The 21,315-nt window shown below is 39.7% G+C and overlaps 1 protein-coding gene across 1 annotated transcript; it reads left to right on the top strand.

Annotated features, from left to right (window-relative positions):
- The first annotated feature begins 4,279 nt into the window (after positions 1 to 4,279).
- Positions 4,280 to 20,336, top strand: LOC124150388 (zonadhesin-like). Its single transcript, XM_046522388.2, has 2 exons — positions 4,280 to 4,352; positions 19,207 to 20,336. The coding sequence occupies exons 1-2, from the start codon at positions 4,280 to 4,282 to the stop codon at positions 20,334 to 20,336; spliced, it is 1,203 nt and encodes a 400-aa protein (XP_046378344.2).
- Positions 20,337 to 21,315: the final 979 nt, after the last annotated feature.

The following is a 21,315-nucleotide window of genomic DNA, read 5'->3' as shown; positions in this document are numbered from 1 at the left end:
AAATAAACAATATTTTGTTGATATGGAAAAACATAATAATAGCTTGGTATATATTTTAACTTTTAATGCACGTGTTTTGAACAGAAAAACAAGCTATGATATTCATCTTCAAGACATTCACTACACTGTTAAAAAGGGCATCAACTGGATTTTTTAAATTTTAGAACGTGTATTTTTTTTAAATTTTGAGATCATAGTAACCTCTTCTAAACTGCGTGATGATAGATTGTTTATGCAATTTAGAAATAATTCCGGTTGGAGAGAGGTCTTGATGTTACAGTTTATTTCTAAAGTAGCACTTTTATTGATCCTGGATGTTCATTCGTGTACATTAGTATCTGACAATCTCCGAGTAACTACAGACATGAAAGCTTTAACATCACTAACTTCTTGCGCCACCCATTCAAAACCAAAGCCATACATAAACCCAGTTTATAGCCATTGTCATAGGTTTGCAACATAATGTTATACTTCTTGGTATACTGAGTCTGTGGTGATCTCCTTAACCTAATGGGTATCGACCACATTCTCCAAGGGCTGCGTTGTTTGAGGCTCTATATTCACTTTTTAGTGAGAATTTACAGAATTGTGTGTTAGTAATTTCAGTTGGTTTTCTAATTGTGCCACCCCAAATTTCCGGGCCATATAAAAGTACTGGCTGAATTTTGCAGTCAAAGATTTTGAAGGCCACCTGTATACATGTATCCGGAAACGTATCCCACATGCTTTACCACAGATCATACCTAAATATTATAATACGACACAACATTGGCCTGTTTACCATCGATATGCCATTTATTCATTTTTGGACACAATTTACTACCATACCTGACCCGCGAAGATCCGGGGTAGAAAAGGTCTTCAGCAACCCATGCTTGCCGTAAAAAGCGACTATGCTTGTCGTAAGAGGCGACTAACGGGATCGGGTGGTCAGGCTCGCTGACTTGGTAGATGCATGTCATCCATCCCAATTGCGTGGATGGATGTTCATGATGTCAATCACTGGATTGTCTGGTCCAGACTCGATTATCTACAGACCGCCGTCATATAGCTGGAATACTGCGGCGTTAAACAACAAAAAAACAAAAACAAAACAAAAATACTACCCTACCTCACTCTAGCGCTACGACTGTCGTAAGTCATTGATGAAATGTGATAGTTACGATCGTCTTAGCGCTACGACTGTCGTAAGTCATTGATGAAGTGTGATAGTTACTATGGTCTTAGCGCTATCTCTGTCGTAAGTCATTGATGAAGTGTTATAGTTACGATCGTCTTAGCGTTACGACTGACGTAAGTCATTGATGAAGTGTGATAGTTACGATCGTCTTAGCGCTACGACTTTCGTAAGTCATTGATGAAGTGTGATAGTTACGATCGTCTTAGAGTTACGACTGTCGTAAGTCATTGATAAAGTGTGATAGTTACTATCGTCTTAGCGCTACGACTGTCGTAAGTCATTGATAAAGTGTGATAGTTACTATCGTCTTAGCGCTACGACTTTCGTAAGTCATTGATGAAGTGTGATAGTTACTATCGTCTTAGCGTTACGACTGTCGTAAGTCATTTCGTATTTTTCTATAGCATTTGCCCGGTTTTGCATAACAATACATTCAAAGAAATAAAACATGACAGCTTGACCAAAGCGTATTGAAACAATCTCAATTACAATCAATGATGGAAGTATGCCTTGTCAACTTATGCAATTCGGCGAGCCCCTCCTGTGTTACTTGAAATGTTGACGGATAGTTATTAGTTAAAAATGATTCGTTTTGACAAAATAATGAAAAGGAAAGATAGTTATTTTTCGATAGATAACCAAAAAGAACATTTTCTATTGATATGCTTAAACTTGCAATTGACTTGGGGAGATACACAAATGTCCCATACACTGGACGATTATGTAAATATTGTATAGAAAATGGTTATATCTTTTATTGAAGATGAATTTCATGTTTTACTTTTATGGGAGCGTTATTCAGCCCTAAGAAATATGTATCTTAAACAGTGTATCAAGTTTCAAAATCTTTTACTGAAATTATTTCATCAGAAAACTTTGATGTTATATATAACACATGTTTATAGCTATATAAAGTCCAACGGCTAAGATAAACTTAAATCGACTACTTCCTTGGCATGCGCAGTTCATGCAATCAACCATTGTCTGTATTATGGGCCTATGACCTTCTTACTGAATAAACTGTCTGTCTGTCTGCTTACCGAGCTTTTCATTTTGTGTGACATCCAAGTTTCCCTGTCTCGCCAGATTGAGCTCACTTGGTTGCATTCCCAGAATATATGTACACCATCTTCTGTTTCATTAAAACAGTAGCTACTTCTTGTACCGTCTACGTATCTCCATTGTAAGAAGACAGTTTGTTGGCAACATATGATGTAAAATCTGATACTGGAACCAGTGCAGTTTAGTCATGTTCGTGCAACTAAACGGAACAGAATTGATATTCTTCAAGTCATTTCCCTCAATATCGTGGCCAAGTTAGTATTCCTATTTGTCAAAATGATTATTTCTCTTACAATATGAGTATTTATTGAGATACTGTGAACCTTTAATATTTGTTCAGATGATAAAATTATATGACATGGTAAGAGACAGGAGATTATAGGATAATGTCTAGTTTTGGTAATCGTTGACTTCGACAGTTCTGTTTTAAGTGTGAAACACGGTTTGAAAGGTTTCGAATGACCTGAATTGTCCCGCTATTTTCAATAAGATCATTTAGTAAACGTATCACTTTTACAAACCATTCTTTATTCACAAACTGGTATTTCCTATTTTTTATGTTCTCGTTGTACCATATATTTTGTAATAGGCTACCCTCATCATGTATACGCTCGACGTGGACATTTCCACCAGGCCTTAATAAGGTCCTTATGACCCCCGTAAGGCCTATACAAATTGTACTATATGCCTGAGGCCTTTCAGTATTTGTGAATAAAAGATTGATTGAAGATCGCTTTGGTATACATAACTCTAGCAGGTTCAATTCTGTCCAAACACTTGATGGTATAACTTTGTACACCACTATCCCACATGACAAACTTAAGGAAAAACTTCATTCCTTGATCCATTTGCTGCTGTTACATAACATGGTGACCATAGCTAAAGTTACATATCTTTCTTCAGGGGTTCGGGTAAATGTATCAAACATAAAAGAAATTGTCATCCGATGTTTACTGTGATAACAATATGTGAAATACTGAACTTCCTCATTGATAACATCTATGTACAATTTGGGGGTTGACATTTCGGTAAGAAGTAGGCATCCCATGGGCACTCGACCCTGGCTCAGAAGCTGCATGATTATGACTACACCATTCAAGGCCCCAGTAAAGCTTTTAAAACGTTTTGTGGTAGACATGTGGAGGACATTTCCAAATTTGACGCATCAGTGATAAAAATTATGTCCGATGCAATTCCCTATTTTCACTTGTCCCCGTGTTTTTCAGGTGAACGATTGACTTGACTTTTCATGTGTTTGTGACGGTTGCCACCGGGGCAGGATACGCTCACCTTTTCGCGAACGCCTAGTATCATGACGAATTGATATTGATTTATAAACACATGCTCCTGATATAGCCAGAATCATACATCCGACTCTGCTTTTGACAGAGATTTCTTTTGAATATGGAAAGGATTGGGTCGCTTTTATTTATTATCTTGGAATTTATTTGTAATCTTAATATCTTACGAGTAATTTCGAATGGATTATAGGGTCCATAACGAGGTATTTTTAAAATGAATAATGGACACCACTTTGACAGCAGTTTTGATGCTCTACGTACCACTGGTACATATTGCATATGTATTAAGTCTAACACGTTGGACAAGTTATACCTCCATCTGATGTTTCCCATACAATTTGACTTCTCTTTACGATATCGTGTTTTTCTTCCCAAATGAATAAGAAACACCTTTTTCAAAACAGTTTAGTATATGATGGATCGGGTAGAGCTGACAATAAATGCTTACATTATGGTAGATTTAGTGATTTTAACACGGTATTCTTCCCCAAGGGAGTTAAGTGTACTGATGACTAAGTACATATGAGTGTTTCACATTTTCAAAACTCATTCTCATAATTCAAGCCAGTCATTTCGTCGGGATCAGAACTGAATTTTATTCCAAGTAGATCGGACGGATCTTTCCTCCAATCCAGGTTCCATTCTCGGCATAGTTTTATTCTAGAGCGCGTTTTTGTTCCTACCCAGAGTATCCTTGTTTTGTCTTTATCAACTTTTGCGCCAGAATATTTACACTATGTCGCCTATCTGCCTGCCCTTGGGCGAAGTGAGGTCCATGGGCCTACCTATGGGCGAAAAGTGGCCCACGGGTAGGCCCATGGGCGAGAATATGTTCCTTTACTTAAAACTCATGTTTTTGTTTCGCAAATTAGCTTGATATAACTACAGGTAATACATAACGAAGCATACGTCACATAGCAACTGATTGATTAGCATGGATATGTTTTATTGAAAAACAATAAAAGTGAAACTTCTCTAAATAAATTAACACAAATATGATTCGTAGACAAAAATGATCCGTTTAACCGTAAAAACCTGTTGTTTATCGTAACCTGTCTTCATCGCTTCGTGAGCTAAACCATTTAACAAGTTCACTTTATACACATGTAAAAGGTAATTACCATATCATGACGTCCGGTTCCTACTTCAGCCAACTCTCTTGTGTCAGGTTTATGTTTCGGATAGCTGAGAACATGGGGAGAAAGGGCACTTATGCGTCCAGATTGATCAAGAAGGTATTTTTGTGTTTTTAATGTTCAAATCCTGCCATCCTACGACCAAGGTCATCAAATTAACTGTGCAGAATAACTCATAAATATTATATGGCAGTGTGATCTGTTGTTCAAAATGTTATAATTGTATTACATTGTTTCTGTTGAGATTCAGTAGAAATTCATAGCATTGTTCTTTGACAATAGTTAGTTGTCAGGAATGTATAACTCTCTGAGGTAAGCAGTGGTGTGGAAGTTCCTTTATTTAGATGCTTTTGGAGTCAATTGAAATTTGGAATCTTCTAGAATAGCTAGACTATCCCAGGACTGTGTACAATCTTACATGAGGTATTTAGACTATATAAGGGGGAAAGAATGTGGCTCCTCATCTCACATTATATCTCTCATTTTATCAAGACCAACGGTAGTTTGAAGATCCTTGTTTTCACTCTGGATATCCCGCATATGTCTACTTTGGGAGCATGACCACTGTTGTTGTGTGGTGACTATTATTACAACCGCTGTTATATGTTTTACTGTCATTGTAATTGTACTGCCAATGAGGCTCGCGAGGATCAATGTTACACTATTAGATGAAACCAAGAAACCAAGATGTGAGATGAGGCGAAATGGAGTTTTACGTCACGTTCAAGATCATTGGGTACCCTGTGCTCATTTATGGTGTGATATTGCTGGAATATTGCTTAAAGCGGCGTAAAACCATCCCCACACACTCAAGATTATTGGACCTGCAACGTACTACTCCACAATAATGCTGGTTTTATAGTATTAGACCCCTGACATACCATGCCACACAGTATACTGACTTCGTGCCGATCAGTCCCAGTTTTATCCCCAAAATACCTAGCACCAGACCAGGCAACGATAAGTAACATCTTTTGACGTCTTTCAGTATGACGCGGGCGGAAATCGAGCCACCGACCTTCCGCTCTCTGGGCAGAGCCTCTATCCACTAGGCCACGGAGGCAGTTGCTAACATGGGATGACTCATGTTCGACGTAGTTTTCCGAGCCTGGCATCTGAATGGATGAATGTCAACGTGAACTGTCATATAAACTAGAGCTACACCTACCTAATCACATATAAAAAGTCAGCGCCATTGAATAACAAGTCTCGATGACCTCGCGTAATTCAGTGTCATATTATACAGTGCTACGGGTGGTGACATATGGTGAGATCAATAAAGTGGTTGTGGCGTTTCTCGAATCTGTTCTGCCATGTGTGAATTTCAAGCGAATGATAACTTTGATTATGCACTCATCTCACATTCACGTAATTAAGTTAGTATCGGACAGCCAATTTGAAAAGAAATCTGATCAGACTGGTCAGAAAGATTTACTTGTCCCCAAGAGTCAAGTATGATCTACCTGATCGTGTGATTGAATTACCCTAACCGTTTTACATTTTGCCGCAAAAGTGGATTTTATAATGTGCGGCCACTAAATCTAAACGTGAGTCAATCTTCATTTACAGTACTCGAAAGGCCATAGGCACATAGTACATACATGCATACAGTAGCAATGGATGCAATAGGAATAAATATATCGGAAATAATATCACATCTATAATACAGAGGATCTGTTGTACATTGTATGGTATATATACACTCCAGGATATTGTATGACCTTGATTTTCAGATGACATGAGGATATAAAATGTGTCTATTCGAGAATTCAAGTAAAAATATTTCTTTATCTATTCTTTTCTGATATCTGCATATAAATGGTTAAAGAAGCAAAAAATGGTATTCATCTCATGACAAATACAGTATTTACACAATCGGATTTTCTTTGATATCTCTAAATGTCTACCTTTTTCTATTAGACGGTCGTGAGAACTACATCTGAAACAGGATAGCGCTGTTCAAAATGTCTTAATATTTATGACTAAAAGATATTTTTAGTAAGAATGAATACTTTAAAACACGAGTAATTGTTGTGTAAACATGGTGAAGAGTACCACTTTTGAAAATACATATTTTTTGGCCTTGGTCTTAAATTAAATATGAAATGATCTGACGCTGTTACCTGTTGTTCTATCCAAATGTCATCATACCAAGATTGGAGTTTCTTTCTGACAACCGATGCCCAGTTATGTTTACCTCCGCTATCGTAAAGAATCAACATGTTTTGGCATTTCTTTGGGATTCTTGTATTTGGCATTTTAAGCAATTTTATCTGATATTTTATTACTTTTATGTAACTAAATACCTACATATCGTATCTCCCACATTCTTCATAAACTGTAACATTTGGAGTGTTGGAATTTACGACTACAATCTTTTACACGCATGGAGATGTATCTTCTCTATTGTGTCATAGTTTTCTAGACCCCATACTTCAGCACAATAGAGTAGAATTTCAGTGTCGAAATCCTTAAAATAGTGTCAAAACTAATGTTTCCAACGGGTAAAATGACAATTAAAATCGTTTTGCTTGCAGTGCAGCTTTGTTGCAATGCAGCGAACAAGTTAGGCGATTTGTAATATGTACACCTAAATATTTGTAACTTCTCAACCTCAAGTATTTCACCTTTATAGAACCATTTGATGATTTCCCTCCCTTCTTTGAAAACTGTGAACTTTGTCTTATTAATATTGACATTCAATTTCTATTTATTACAATAGTATTTAAGTTCATTTATTAACTTTTGAAATCCAGGCACTGTGCTCGATAACAGAACTATTACATCAGCACAAATAAGTAAAAAAAAGTTAAACAGTTGGATGCCCCCTTTATAATTTTAATATATTTGTAGCGAAAGTTCATTTATGAAAAACGAAAACAGAAATGGAATTAGAATACATCCTTGTCTTCCCCAATATTACAATAGAAGGAATCAGACAAGGTGTTATTGTTTCGAACACAAACCTTCACATTGTGATATGTGCATCATAATGATCAACCAACTTTGGTACCGATACCTTGAGATTTACAAAGTGACCAGCGTGTTTCTGTTAACAGAGTCAAACGCTTTGACAAAATATACATATGTGGCATACATTTTTTCACCTTTTTGTGCCAAGTAGCTCTGTACAAGTGTAGGCAATAAAAATGCTTTATTAATTGTAGAAACCGGATCGTGCTTCATCTTCATACATGAGTCGACGCCATATGTGGCCCCTCGATTATACACGCATTATAAACATAATACAACTACTGAAAACATCAACTTCACTTCTAAAATGATGACAGCAATACCTTTGTTTTTCCTTTCACTGGAACTGTGAATAGTGGCGCTATTATTGGTTTGCTGAAATAGTATTTTCCGTGTGTGTTCTGTACATGAAGCCAGCAGTAATTGTACGAGGTAATTGACAACTAAGGAGGCTAAGTATCACCTGGTCTGCAACCCCAAAATATTCTGAAAAATGAGGATCCAAAGCCATTAACTAGTACACAAGATTGAATTTCGTTGCAAAAGGTTTGTATCTATCTTTTTATTGAAATTCCAAAGCTAAGTGTTTCGTCTATAAATTCCAAATTAATTGTATCAAATGCCTTTTCAAAATCTACAAGTAATAATAAACCTGGGATCTGATAGACATCGATGTAGTCCAGTAGATCACAGATTTGTCTTACTATTTCACCCAATGTATCCTTTTTGTTCCTCGTTGAACAGGAGGTTTAACGCAGAATGTTTATGACGCACTGGATAATTGAGGTCGCATATATAACTGCTTGTACACAAATGTGCTCGAATGCCCGGACGGAGGCTCCGGTAGTATTTATGCTGTTCACACCGTGTTCACATACATACAGGGTTCACATACTGATCATGTTCACATGGAGATCGTTTTCACAGACAAACAGTATTAACATAGGGACCATGCAATTCGTCACCACTCGCCCCTTTCCGTAACCTGCAAGAAGACTCGCTCCCTTATCGATGAATGTTATATGCGAAAATACGACAAACCAATCAAAATGCGCGTATGACTCCTGTTCTGTCAAAGAATCCCTCAGGAATAATTTTTGATTTTACATATATCTTGCATCTAAAATATACCCAAGATACAGTTAAATATGTTCAATCATACTGTAAAATACAACATGTCCCGATATGCTTTGAATATCATGTGAATTACATATAATATATGGGGAAATATACATGCCTTGCGCTTAGACGGAACCCGGTCGCAAAAATGGCCACGACAGGGTCACGAGTCGCTATTCGGCTTGTTCCGGAATAACACGAATGGAAACCTCACGCATCGATATCCTACGATGAGGAATCGGCTGTAAACAAATGCTTACAGGATCCATATCAGCATAAATATAATTGACAGCCTGAACGTTCCTAAAGCTCTCGGGTCTTGCATTCGTCATCTTAATACAAGAAAGTATATCTATAGATCCTACGCCGCGCTCTCGGCAGTTTGGTGTACTGATTGCTAATATGTACACCGCACAGATATCTATCTTAATTATACCTCCTATCCGAGAGAGGAGTTATGTTACTCTAGGGTTACGCTGTATCGCTGTATCTTCGTCAAGGGCACTCCTTGTATACTGAACAAAACAAGTTAGGAAACGTGAGTATGTTTGGGGACATTTTATCAAATTGTGTTTTTTGTCTCACTACCAAATAATTCTCCAAAATCTTCATGACACCGAACTTTTTTGTTCAGTATACATGTGCACCGTGTGGTGAGAGGACATTGCATCATGTGTAGGCATCATGTGTGGACATGTTGGAATCATGCGTAGACGTGGAGGAATCATGTGTAGACGTGTAGGCATCACGTGTAGACATGTTGGAATCATGCGTAGACGTGTAGGCATCGTGTAGACGTGTAGGCATCATGTGTTGGCACGTTCGAATCGTGCATAGACGTGGAGGAATCATGTGTAGACATGTTGGCATCATGTGTAGACGTGTAGGCACCATGTGTAGACATGTTGGTATCATGTGTAGGCATCATGTGTAGACTTGTAGGCATCATGCGTAGGCGTGTAGGCATAATGCGTAGACGTGTAGGCATCATGTCTAGACGCGTTGGAATCATGCGTAGACGTGTTGGAATGATGCGTAGACATGTAGGAATCATGCATAGACGTGCAGGAATCATGTGTAGATATGTTGGAATCATGCGCAGACGTGTTGGAATCATGCGTAGACGTCTTGGAATCAGGAATAGATGTGTTAGGATCATGAATAGACGATTTGGAATCATGCGAAGATGAGTTGGCATAATGCGTAGGCGTGATAGGACCGTGCACGTACATAGTCGTGTTGGAATAATGTGTACACAAGTTGGAATTATGCATTGACGTGACGGGATAATGCGTGGACGTGTTTGAATCATGTGTAGACATGTTGGATTCATAGCAAACAAGTGACGAGATCCTGCGTAGACGCTATCAGCGACACTGCGAAACAACTACTAAGGCACTCGACTGCACAGTTGCTGCAAATTATTCCCAATTCAATTTGCCACAATGCACTGAAGAAATGTCCCCCATCGTACATTGCTATGAGACAGTGCCATCAGTTGTAAATTGCTTTGTGGTAAACGTATTTATAACGACGTCTCATTATCCGGAAGTGATTTGGTGTGTGAAGGACGATGGGCGAGACAGGGGCTTATCGAGACATCGCTGATCCCATGGCCGACACGAGGCGAAGCTAGCCGCCTGCAGCATGTATACAGTTCATCACAAAGTGAACATCAAACTTGATTTAATAGCCCTATTCCGCAGTGTTAAAGTCCGATTCCCTTGTTCTTACACGATAGATAACTGGTTGGTGCTCGTTCCTGTCTACTCGTCGTTGATGGCATTGGCCCTTCATCACAAACACTGCACAAAGTGATGCTCAACCGCCGCCCCTGCTCCACCCTCAATTGTCTTATCAAGTTAGAGATAAAATATTGTTCAACACCACTTCCTTCAATATAACATCTATTTCACGACAGCATGTGATAATGTTGTTCCGCTTCCACCAATACCACATCTACATCACGACCGAGTGTGTGCCCTTCCCTGGACCCTTCTGAGTTATGTCCCCTGGAGTTCAAATCATTACATTGGCGTTGCGCTACTGTGTTTCCGGGAAGACAACTGCAGTTTGATTTATTCCCAAAGAATCCTATATTTTGGAGAACCAAAAGCCTGATTTATTTATTTTTCCCCCATTATTTTCTAGTATAGTATCTTCTCTACATGGCCTCTTCCTATACACTCTCGGCTGTGAGGGTCAGACATTCAACTCTCGGAGTTCCCAAGCCACAAACCCCTGCATGAAAGGTATCGACTGCAGCAGACTCGAGGGAAACGTAAATCTTTACAATCTGAGATCTTCTGGAAGGGTGTTCACAACCCAAGAATCTATTTTATTATCTCACCTTTGAATCGTTTTCTTTAAAAATAATAACGTTAAAGTTCCATTACCCCTGCTAGCACCTTAGGCCTAGTCCTTTCTATCCAATTACCGAAAACGCTGATTCAATATATACCCCGCTACCGGATTGCAACACTGACAAGGCAATTTATACAGTTTTTCGTACACACCCGTCAGCGACGAGACCGGAGACTCTAGTATCATAGAGAGGCCCACAAAAAGGAAACATCTTTCAAGCGTGTGTCGTAATATAAATCTTGTACCTGAATTCAATGCCGTGGAATCGATTACCCGGGGCACGTGACAACAAAGCAGTATTTGTTTGTTTGTTGTTCGTCGCCGCAACAATATGATGGGGACGAAACAATCTAGTGATTGATATCATGAGCAACGATTCCCGCCTTCTGGGTACGATTACATACAATGAACCAAGTCACCGATCCAACAAGTCTCGCCTCTTACTACAAGCATTGGTTGCTGTGGGCCATTTCTTATCCGGCATTCTCAAACATACGGCTTTCAATATATGACCCAATATTCTCAAACAATATATAAATAACATAATTAATTTGACGTAACATATCAAAGTACGTTTCGAAGACCTTCATTCATTACTTTTGTATTTTAGTTGTAGTGTATAGAGAAAGGTTGTATAAAGTGGTAGTGTATAGAGAAAGGTTGTATTGAGTGGTTGTGTATTGAGAAAGGTTGTATTGAGTGTTAGTGTATAGAGAAAGGTTGTATTAAGTGTTAGTGTATAGAGAAAGGCTTATTAAGTGTTAGTGTATAGAGAAAGGTTGTATTTAGTGGCAGTGTATACAGAAAGGTTGTATTGAGTGGTTGTGTATAGAGAAAGGTTGTATTAAGTGGTAGTGTATAGAGAAAGTCTTATTAACTGTTAGTGTATAGAGAAAGGTTGTATAAAGTGGTTGTGTATAGAGAAAGGTTGTATTGAGTGGTTGTGTATAGAGAAAGGTTGTATTGAGTGGTAGTGTATAGAGTAAGGCTTATGAAGTGTTAGTGTATAGAGAAAGGTTGTATAAAGTGGTTGTGTATAGAGAAAGGTTGTATTGAGTGGTTGTGTATAGAGAAAGGTTGTATTAAGTGGTAGTGTATAGAGAAAGTCTTATTAAGTGTTAGTGTATAGAGAAAGATTGTATTTAGTGACAGTGTATAGAGAAAAGTTGTATTGAGTGGTTGTGTATAGAGAAAGGTTGTATTAAGTGGTAGTGTATAGAGAAAGGCTTATTAAGTGTAAGTGTATAGAGAAAGGTTGTATTTAGTGGTAGTGTATAGAGAAAGGCTTATTAAGTGTTACTGTATAGAGAAAGGTTGTATTTAGTGGCAGTGTATAGAGAAAGGTTGTATTTAGTGGTAGTGTATAGAGAAAGGCTTATTAAGTGGTTGTGTATAGAGAAAGGCTTATTAAGTGTTAGTGTATAGAGAAAGGTTGTATTAAGTGGTAGTGTATAGAGAAAGTCTTATTAACTGTTAGTGTATAGAGAAAGGTTGTATAAAGTGGTTGTGTATAGAGAAAGGTTGTATTGAGTGGTTGTGTATAGAGACAGGTTGTATTGAGTGGTAGTGTATAGAGTAAGGCTTATTAAGTGTTAGTGTATAGAGAAAGGTTGTATAAAGTGGTAGTGTATAGAGAAAGGTTGTATAAAGTGGTTGTGTATAGAGAAAGGTTGTATTTAGTGGTAGTGTATAGAGAAAGGCTTATTAAGTGGTAGTGTATAGAGAAAGGCTTATTAAGTGTTAGTGTATAGAGAAAGGTTGTATTTAGTGGTAGTATATAGAGAAAGGTTGTATTAAGTGGTAGTGTATAGAGAAAGGTTGTATTAAGTGGTAGTGTATACAGAAAGGTTGTATTAAGTGGTAGTGTATAGAGAAAGGCTTATTAGGTGTTAGTGTATAGAGAAAGGTTGTATTTAGTGGAAGTGTATAGAGAAAGGTTGTATTAAGTGGTAGTGTATAGAGAAAGGTTGTGTTGAGTCGTAGTGTATAGAGAAAGGTTGTATTAAGTGCTAGTGTCTAGAGAAAGGTTGTATTAAGTGGTAGTGTGTAGAGAAAGGTTGTATTTAGTGGCAGTGTATAGAGAAAGGTTGTATTAAGTGGTTGTGCATAGAGAAAGGTTGTATTAAGTGGTTGTGCATAGGGAAAGGTTGTATTAAGTGGTAGTGTATAGAGAAAAGTTGTATTAAGTGGTAGTGTGTAGAGAAAGGTTGTATTAAGTGGTAGTGTATAGAGAAAGGTTGTATTAAGTGGTTGTGCATAGAGAAAGGTTGTATTAAGTCGTAGTGTATAGAGAAAGGTTGTATTAAGTGGTAGTGTGTAGAGAAAGGTTGTATTAAGTGGTTGTGTATAGAGAAAGGTTGTATTTAGTGGCAGTGTATAGAGAAAGGTTGTATTAAGTGGTTGTGCATAGAGAAAGGTTGTATTAAGTGGTTGTGCATAGATAAAGGGTGTATTAAGTGGTAGTGTATAGAGAAAGGTTGTATTTAGTGGCAGTGTATAGAGAAAGTTTGTATTCAGTGGTTGTGCATAGAGAAAGGTTGTATTAAGTGGTTGTGCATAGAGAAAGGTTGTGTTAAGTGGTAGTGTGTAGAGAAAGGTTGTGTTAAGTGGTAGTGTGTAGAGAAAGGTTGTATTAAGTGGTAGTGTGTAGAGAAAGGTTGTATTTAGTGGTAGTGTATAGAGAAAGGTTGTATTTAGTGGCTGCAGTGTAAGATTGTTTGTTTTTTGTTTAACGTCACTCACTATTCTTTACGTTATTTGACGGCGGTCTGTAAATAATCGAGTCTGGACCAGACAATCCATTCATTGACATCATGAGCATCGATCCACGCAAATGGGATATGATTCCATTCATCAACCAAGCCAGTGAGCCTGACCACCCGATGCCGTTAGTCGCCACTTACGACAAGCAGGGGTTGCTGAAAACCTATTCTAACCCGGATCCTCAAGGGTCTGCAGTGTAAGAGACAAGTTGTCCTACTGGTACACCAGGATAAGTTGAACCAACTCACAACACCCTTTTAAGACAAGTAGGGGGCGCACAAAATGTGGGCAAACATATTTGGTCTGTTACAGGTAGAGTGGATGTACGCATATTGTGCACGTGCAGGTCATGATGATGAAATTAAATACCCTTCCTTTTTACACGCGTGTCGCTCATAAGACTATTGATAGGTCGGCGTGACAAGTCGATACTCGAATTTCTCTGAAAGCCGTTTTAAAGAATTTAATTACAAACAAATAAACATGTGAAAGCACATGGCCACATCATACATTCCCAGGGTCGGGAAGTGGCCTTGTATAATATGACAGTATAATTACATGAAGAAAGAACGTACAACTAAATCACCACTTATAATGTACCCCGTGTTATACTGCTACAACTTACTGGCAGGACGAGCAACAGGCTGACCACATCGCCGGGGTATGATGCTACACCGTCCGCCCAGCCACACCACGAGCCGACCTAACTACACGTGGACATGTGCCTTTATGTAACCTCTCTGCAAACGAAGCAATCTGATTGACCCTGTGCTGATGGCGATCTCATCAGCCTTTCACCGGGAAATCCCTTTGAAGTGTGGAGTTACGATCATTTAACGAGCAGGTTTGTGAGATCCTAGCGCAGACACTAAAGTTTCATTCCGACTTCCATTACAAATCTAATGAAATGTGAGGCTGATTCCCCCTTCCAAACATCAACATCTCAGAGCTGCAAGGGAGGTTGAGTTAGCAGAGAACCTGGGGAACTGAAAATGAGGTGTTAATTATTGCACATGAAGACAGGTGTCGTCCTCTATCCAAAAACACCATCATTACCAGTGAAACATTTTAAACTACACGGATAACCATAAATAACTGTCACTTGTTGGAGACTCGCTCATACGTCACCTGTGCGCACACCGACGTACTTTAGACTACGATGTTGTTACTGATCGAGAGGTGTAGGCAGTGTTCGAAATAGCTGTTGTAGCCAAGCTGTAGTCAGGTAGCAAAGTACTGCACTATTTAGACAAATGCTTCTCATTGGCGTATTCTGATGAAGCCAAATGCTGTACAGTGGAGTATTCTGATGAAACCAAATGCTGTACAGTGGCGCATTCTGACTTACCCAGTTGCTGTACAGTGGCGTATTCTGATGAAGCCAATTGCTGCATAGTGGCGTATTCTGATGAAGCAGTTGCTGCATAGTGGCGTATTCCGATGTAACCAATTGCTGTACAGTGGCGTATTCTGATTTAGCCAATTGTTGTACAGTGGCGTATTCTGATGTAGCCAATTGCTACACAGTGGCGTATTCTGATGTCGCCAATTGCTGTACAGTGGCGTATTCTGATGTAGCCGATTGCTACACAGTGGCGTATTCTGATGTCGCCAATTGCTGCATAGTGGCGTATTCCGATGTAACCAATTGCTATACAGTGGCGTATTCCGATGTAACCAATTGTTGTACAGTGGCATATTCTGATTTAGCCAATAGCTGTAAAGTGGCGTATTCTGATTTAGTCAATTGTTCTACAGTGGCGTATTCTGATGTAGCCAATTGCTGCCTAGTGGCGTATTCCGATGTAACTTATTGCTATACAGTGGCGTATTCCAGTGTAACCAATTGCTATACAGTGGCTTATTCCGATGTAACCAATTGCTGTACAGTGGCATATTCTGATGTAACCAATTGCTATACAGTGGCGTATTCTGATGTAGCCGAATGCTATACAGTGGCGCATTCTGATGTAACCAATTGCTGTACAGTGGCGTATTCTGATTTAGCCAATAGCTGTACAGTGGCGTATTCTGATTTAGCCAATAGCTGTACAGTGGCGTATTCTGATGTAACCAATTGCTGTACAGTGGCGTATTCTGATTTAGCCAGTTGCTGTACAGTGGCGTATTCTAATTAAACCAATTGCTACACAGTGGTGTATTCTGATGTAGCCAATTGTTGTACAGTGGCGTATTCTGATGTAGCCAATTGCTGTACAGTGGCGTATTCTGATGTAGCCAATTGCTGTACAGTGGCGTATTCTGATGTAGCCATTTGCTGTACATGTACAGTGGCGTATTCTGATGAAGCAGTTGCTGCAAAATGGGGTATTCCGATGGAACCAATTGCTGTAAAGTGGCGTATTCTGCTTTAGCAAATTGCTGTACAATGGAGTATTCTGATGTAGCCAATTGCTGTACAGTGGCGTATTCTGATGTCGCCATTTGCTGTACAGTGGCGTATTCTGATGTAGCCGATTGCTACACAGTGGCGTATTCTGATGTCGCCAATTGCTGTACAGTAGGATATTCTGATTAAGCCAATTGTTGCACAGTGGCGTATTCTGATTTATCCAATTGCTGCATAGTGGCGTATTCTGATGTAGCCAATTGCTATACAGTGGCGTATTCTGATGTAACCAATTGCTGTACAGTGGCATATTCTGATTTAGCCAATAGCTGTAAAGTGGCGTATTCTGATTTAGTCAATTGTTGTACAGTGGCGTATTCTAATGTAGCCAATTGCTGTACAGTGGCGTATTATGATGAAGCCAGTTGCTGCCTAGTGGCGTATTCCGATGTAACCAATTGCTATACAGTGGCGTATTCCGATGTAACCAATTGTTGTACAGTGGCATATTCTGATTGAGCCAATAGCTGTAAAGTGGCGTATTCTGATGTAGTCAATTGTTCTACAGTGGCGTATTCTGATGTCGCCAATTGCTGTACAGTGGCGTATTCTGATGTAGCCGATTGCTACACAGTGGCGTATTCTGATGTCGCCATTTGCTGTACAGTAGGATATTCTGATTAAGCCAATTGCTACACAGTGGCGTATTCTGATGTAGCCAATTGTTGCACAGTGGCGTATTCTGATTTATCCAATTGCTGCATAGTGGCGTATTCTGATGTAACCAATTGCTATACAGTGGCGTATTCTGATGTAACCAATTGCTGTACAGTGGCATATTCTGATTTAGCCAATAGCTGTAAAGTGGCGTATTCTGATTTAGTCAATTGTTGTACAGTGGCGTATTCTAATGTAGCCAATTGCTGTACAGTGGCGTATTATGATGAAGCCAATTGCTGACTAGTGGCGTATTCCGATGTAACCAATTGCTATACAGTGGCGTATTCCAATGTAACCAATTGTTGTACAGTGGCATATTCTGATTGAGCCAATAGCTGTAAAGTGGCGTATTCTGATTTAGTCAATTGTTGTACAGTGGCGTATTCTGATGTAACCAATTGCTGTACAGTGGCGTATTATGATGAAGCCAATAGCTGTAAAGTGGCGTATTCCGATGTAACCAATTGCTATACATTGGCGTATTCTGATGTAACCAATTGTTGTACAGTGGCATATTCTGATTTAGCCAACAGCTGTAAAGTGGCGTATTCTGATTTAGTCAATTGTTGTACAGTGGCGTATTCTGATGTAGCCAATTGCTGCCTAGTAGCGTATTCCGATGTAACTTATTGCTATACAGTGGCGTATTCCAGTGTAACCAATTGCTATACAGTGGCGCATTCTGATTTAACCAATTGCTATACAGTGGCGTATTCTGATTTAGCCAATAGCTGTACAGTGGCGTATTTTGATTTAGCCAATAGCTGTACAGTGGCGTATTCTGATGTAACCAATTGCTGTACAGTGGCGTATTCTGATTTAGCCAGTTGCTACAAATGTACAGTGGCGTATTTTGATGTAGCCAATTGCTGTACACTGGCGTATTCTGATGTAGCCAATTGCTGTACAGTGGCATATTCTAATGTAGCCAATTGCTGTACAGTGGCGTATTCTGATTAAACCAATTGCTACTCAGTGGTGTATTCTGATGTAGCCAATTGTTGTACAGTGGCGTATTCTGATGTAGCCAATTGCTGTACAGTGGCGTATTCTGATTTGGCCAATTGCTGTTCAGTGGCGTATTCTGATGTAGCCATTTGCTGCAAAATGGGGTATTCCGATGGAACTAATTGCTGTACAGTGGCGTATTCTGCTTTAGCAAATTGCTGTACAATGGAGTATTCTGATTTGGCCAATTGCTGTACAGTGGCGTATTCTGATGAAGCAGTTGCTGCAAAATGGGGTATTCCGATGGAACTAATTGCTGTACAGTGGCGTATTCTGCTTTAGCAAATTGCTGTACAATGGAGTATTCTGATGTAGCCAATTGCTGTACAGTGGCGTATTCTGATGTCGCCAATTGCTGTACAGTGGCGTATTCTGAATTAGCCAATTGTTGTACAGTGGCGTATTCTGATGCAGCCAATGCTGTACAGTGGCGTATTCTGATGTAGCCAATTGCTGTACAGTGGCGTATTCTGAATTAGCCAATTGTTGTACAGTGGCGTATTCTGATGTAGCCAATGCTGTACAGTGGCGTATTCTGATGTAGCAAATTGCTGTACAGTGGCGTATTCTGATTTAGCCAATTGTTGTACAGTAGGATATTCTGATTTATCCAATTGCTGCAGAGTGGCGTATTCTGATGTAGCCAGTTGCTGCATAGTGGCGTTTTCTGAGGTAACCAATTGCTGTACAGTGGCGTGTACCGATTTAGTCAGTTGCTGTACAGTGACGTATTCTGGTGTAGCCAATTGCAGCAAAGTGATGTGTTGTTGTAGACATGTGATGTTGAGGCAGTTCTATAAGAATTCTTATGTCGAGCTAATCGATCTAAGTCTGTAAAACAACCGGAGTAGATGAAAGTGAAACATTTGACACCAGTGTTACACAGACAGAAATCTATTATCTCTTTGCCACATCATCCGATTCTTGAACCACATCAATCAACGTCTCATTTCCGCTTTACCTCCACCAGACACCGTGGTGTAGTACTTCCAGGAGGCACCTAACACTGTTTGGGATTGTTTTATGTCTCTCAGCCAACACGGTCTAACCGATTGTTTCCTTCTGTTGAAAGGCTTTATAAACATTCCTGATGATAGGACTGTAAAGTAGTGGGAACCGCTGCCCACACGGGTCGTATACACAGAGTCTGGGGGAAGGCAGTTCCATATATCCCTTTACTCAAACAAGGAATACCAACATGCGTGCACTATATCCCTCTACTCAAACAAGGAATAGCAACATGCGTGTACAACACCCCTCTAGTCAAACCAGGAATACCAACATGCGTGTACAACACCCCTCTAGTCAAACCAGGAAGACCAACATACGTGTACAACACCCCTCTAGTCAAACCAGGAATACCAACATGCGTGTACAATACCCCTATAGTCAAACCAGGAATACCAACATGCGTGCACTATATCCCTCTACTCAAACAAGGAATAGCAACATGCGTGTACAACACCCCTCTTGTCAAACCAGGAATACCAACATGCGTGTACTATATCCCTCTTGTCAAACCAGGAAGACCAACATACGTGTACAACACCCCTCTAGTCAAACCAGGAATACCAACATGCGTGTACAATATCCCTATAGTCAAACCAGAAATACCAACATGCGTGCACTATATCCCACTTGTCAAACCAGGAATACCAACATGCGTGTACAACACCCCTCTTGTCAAACCAGGAATACCAACATGCGTGTACTATATCCCTCTTGTCAAACCAGGAATACCGTCATGCGTGTACAACACCCCTCTAGTCAAACCAGGAATACCAACATGCGTGTACAACACCCCTCTAGTCAAACCAGGAATACCAACATACGTGTACAACACCCCTCTAGTCAAACCAGGAATACCAACATACGTGTACAACACCCCTCTAGTCAAACCAGGAATACCAACATGCGTGCACTATATCCCTCTTGTCAAACCAGGAATACCAACATGCGTGTACAACACCCCTCTAGTCAAACCAGGAATACCAACATGCGTGTACAATAACCATATAGTCAAACCAGGAATACCAACATACGTGCACTATGTCCCACTTGTCAAACCAGGAATACCAACATGCGTGTACAACACCCCTCTTGTCAAACCAGGAATACCAACATGCGTGTACTATATACCTCTTGTCAAACCAGGAATACCAACATGCGTGTACTATATACCTCTTGTCAAACAAGGAATACCAACATGCGTGTACAACACCCCTCTAGTCAAACCAGGAAAACCAACATGCGTGCACTATATCCCTCTAGTCAAACCAGGAATACCAACATGCGTGCAGTATATACCCCTAGTCAAACAAGGAATACCAACATACGTGAGACTGCCCTCATTGAACTGAACCGAACCGAACTGAACTTTACCTCCTAAGTAACGTCGATGCGTACATGGTGTACTTATGATATCAGTACGAAGATGTTGAACTCATATTTCATGATTTCATGAAGTTCGCCAACTGAACTCAGGGAATCGATGGTCCTTGAAGAACAAGTAAATGTATGGAAGATACAACACCCCTCGATGAATGTGAACAATGAGAGAAGTGGGTAAATGCCTAACTATAGTATTCTTACCGATTCGGACCTGAGCATACATGCAATAGACATACCTGCGCTCGGGATTTGTCAAGCGGGAGACATGGGTTGAGGTACCTGTCGGGGAACACATTGCTGACAGGTGAGAGGGTAGGAGGGTGAGAGGATGCATCAGCCATGTCTCCCGATTGACCGGTGGACAACTTATAATATACAATGAACTACGGTTATAACGAACTCAAAGGGACCCCTAAATTTAGTTCGTTATAACCGTAGTTCGTTATAAGCATACTTACAACATATATACAGCAAATGGACGGGACCAGAAAAACAGTTCGTTATATCCGTCAGCTCGTTATAAGCGTGTTCGTTATAAACGTAGTTTACTATACCATATTCAAACAACGTTTCGCTTAACCCAGTTAACACTGAACTCTGTTATGTGGTATAGGCTGAGGGAAAGATCCAGTCGTACTTATACCGGGTATTTATTATATGTGTACGGGTGAGTAACTAGCACATAAAAGTACAATTCCAAACTTTCTTTTTGAGGAGTTTTGCTTTAAAAAGTGTTGCCAGCGCTCGGGGGATCCTGTAATACATACAAAGTCAAACATGGAGATGCAGCTGATATGTACTGTGATATTGGGCCTGATATGGTGACACAATTGATAGGAAGTGTCCCATAATGTGACAGATACAGTCGAGTTGTTGGACTCCTCTCAATAATGTTGTTGTTTAACGCCGCACTCAGCATCATGTCAGCTATATGACGGCGGTCTGTAA

This window comes from Haliotis rufescens, unplaced genomic scaffold (assembly GCF_023055435.1).
Source record: "Haliotis rufescens isolate VD_foot unplaced genomic scaffold, xgHalRufe1.0.p SCAF_20, whole genome shotgun sequence".
NCBI classification, from domain to species: domain Eukaryota; kingdom Metazoa; phylum Mollusca; class Gastropoda; order Lepetellida; family Haliotidae; genus Haliotis; species Haliotis rufescens.
Note: the sequence above shows the minus strand (reverse complement) of the source record. Positions and strands in the feature narration are given on the sequence as shown.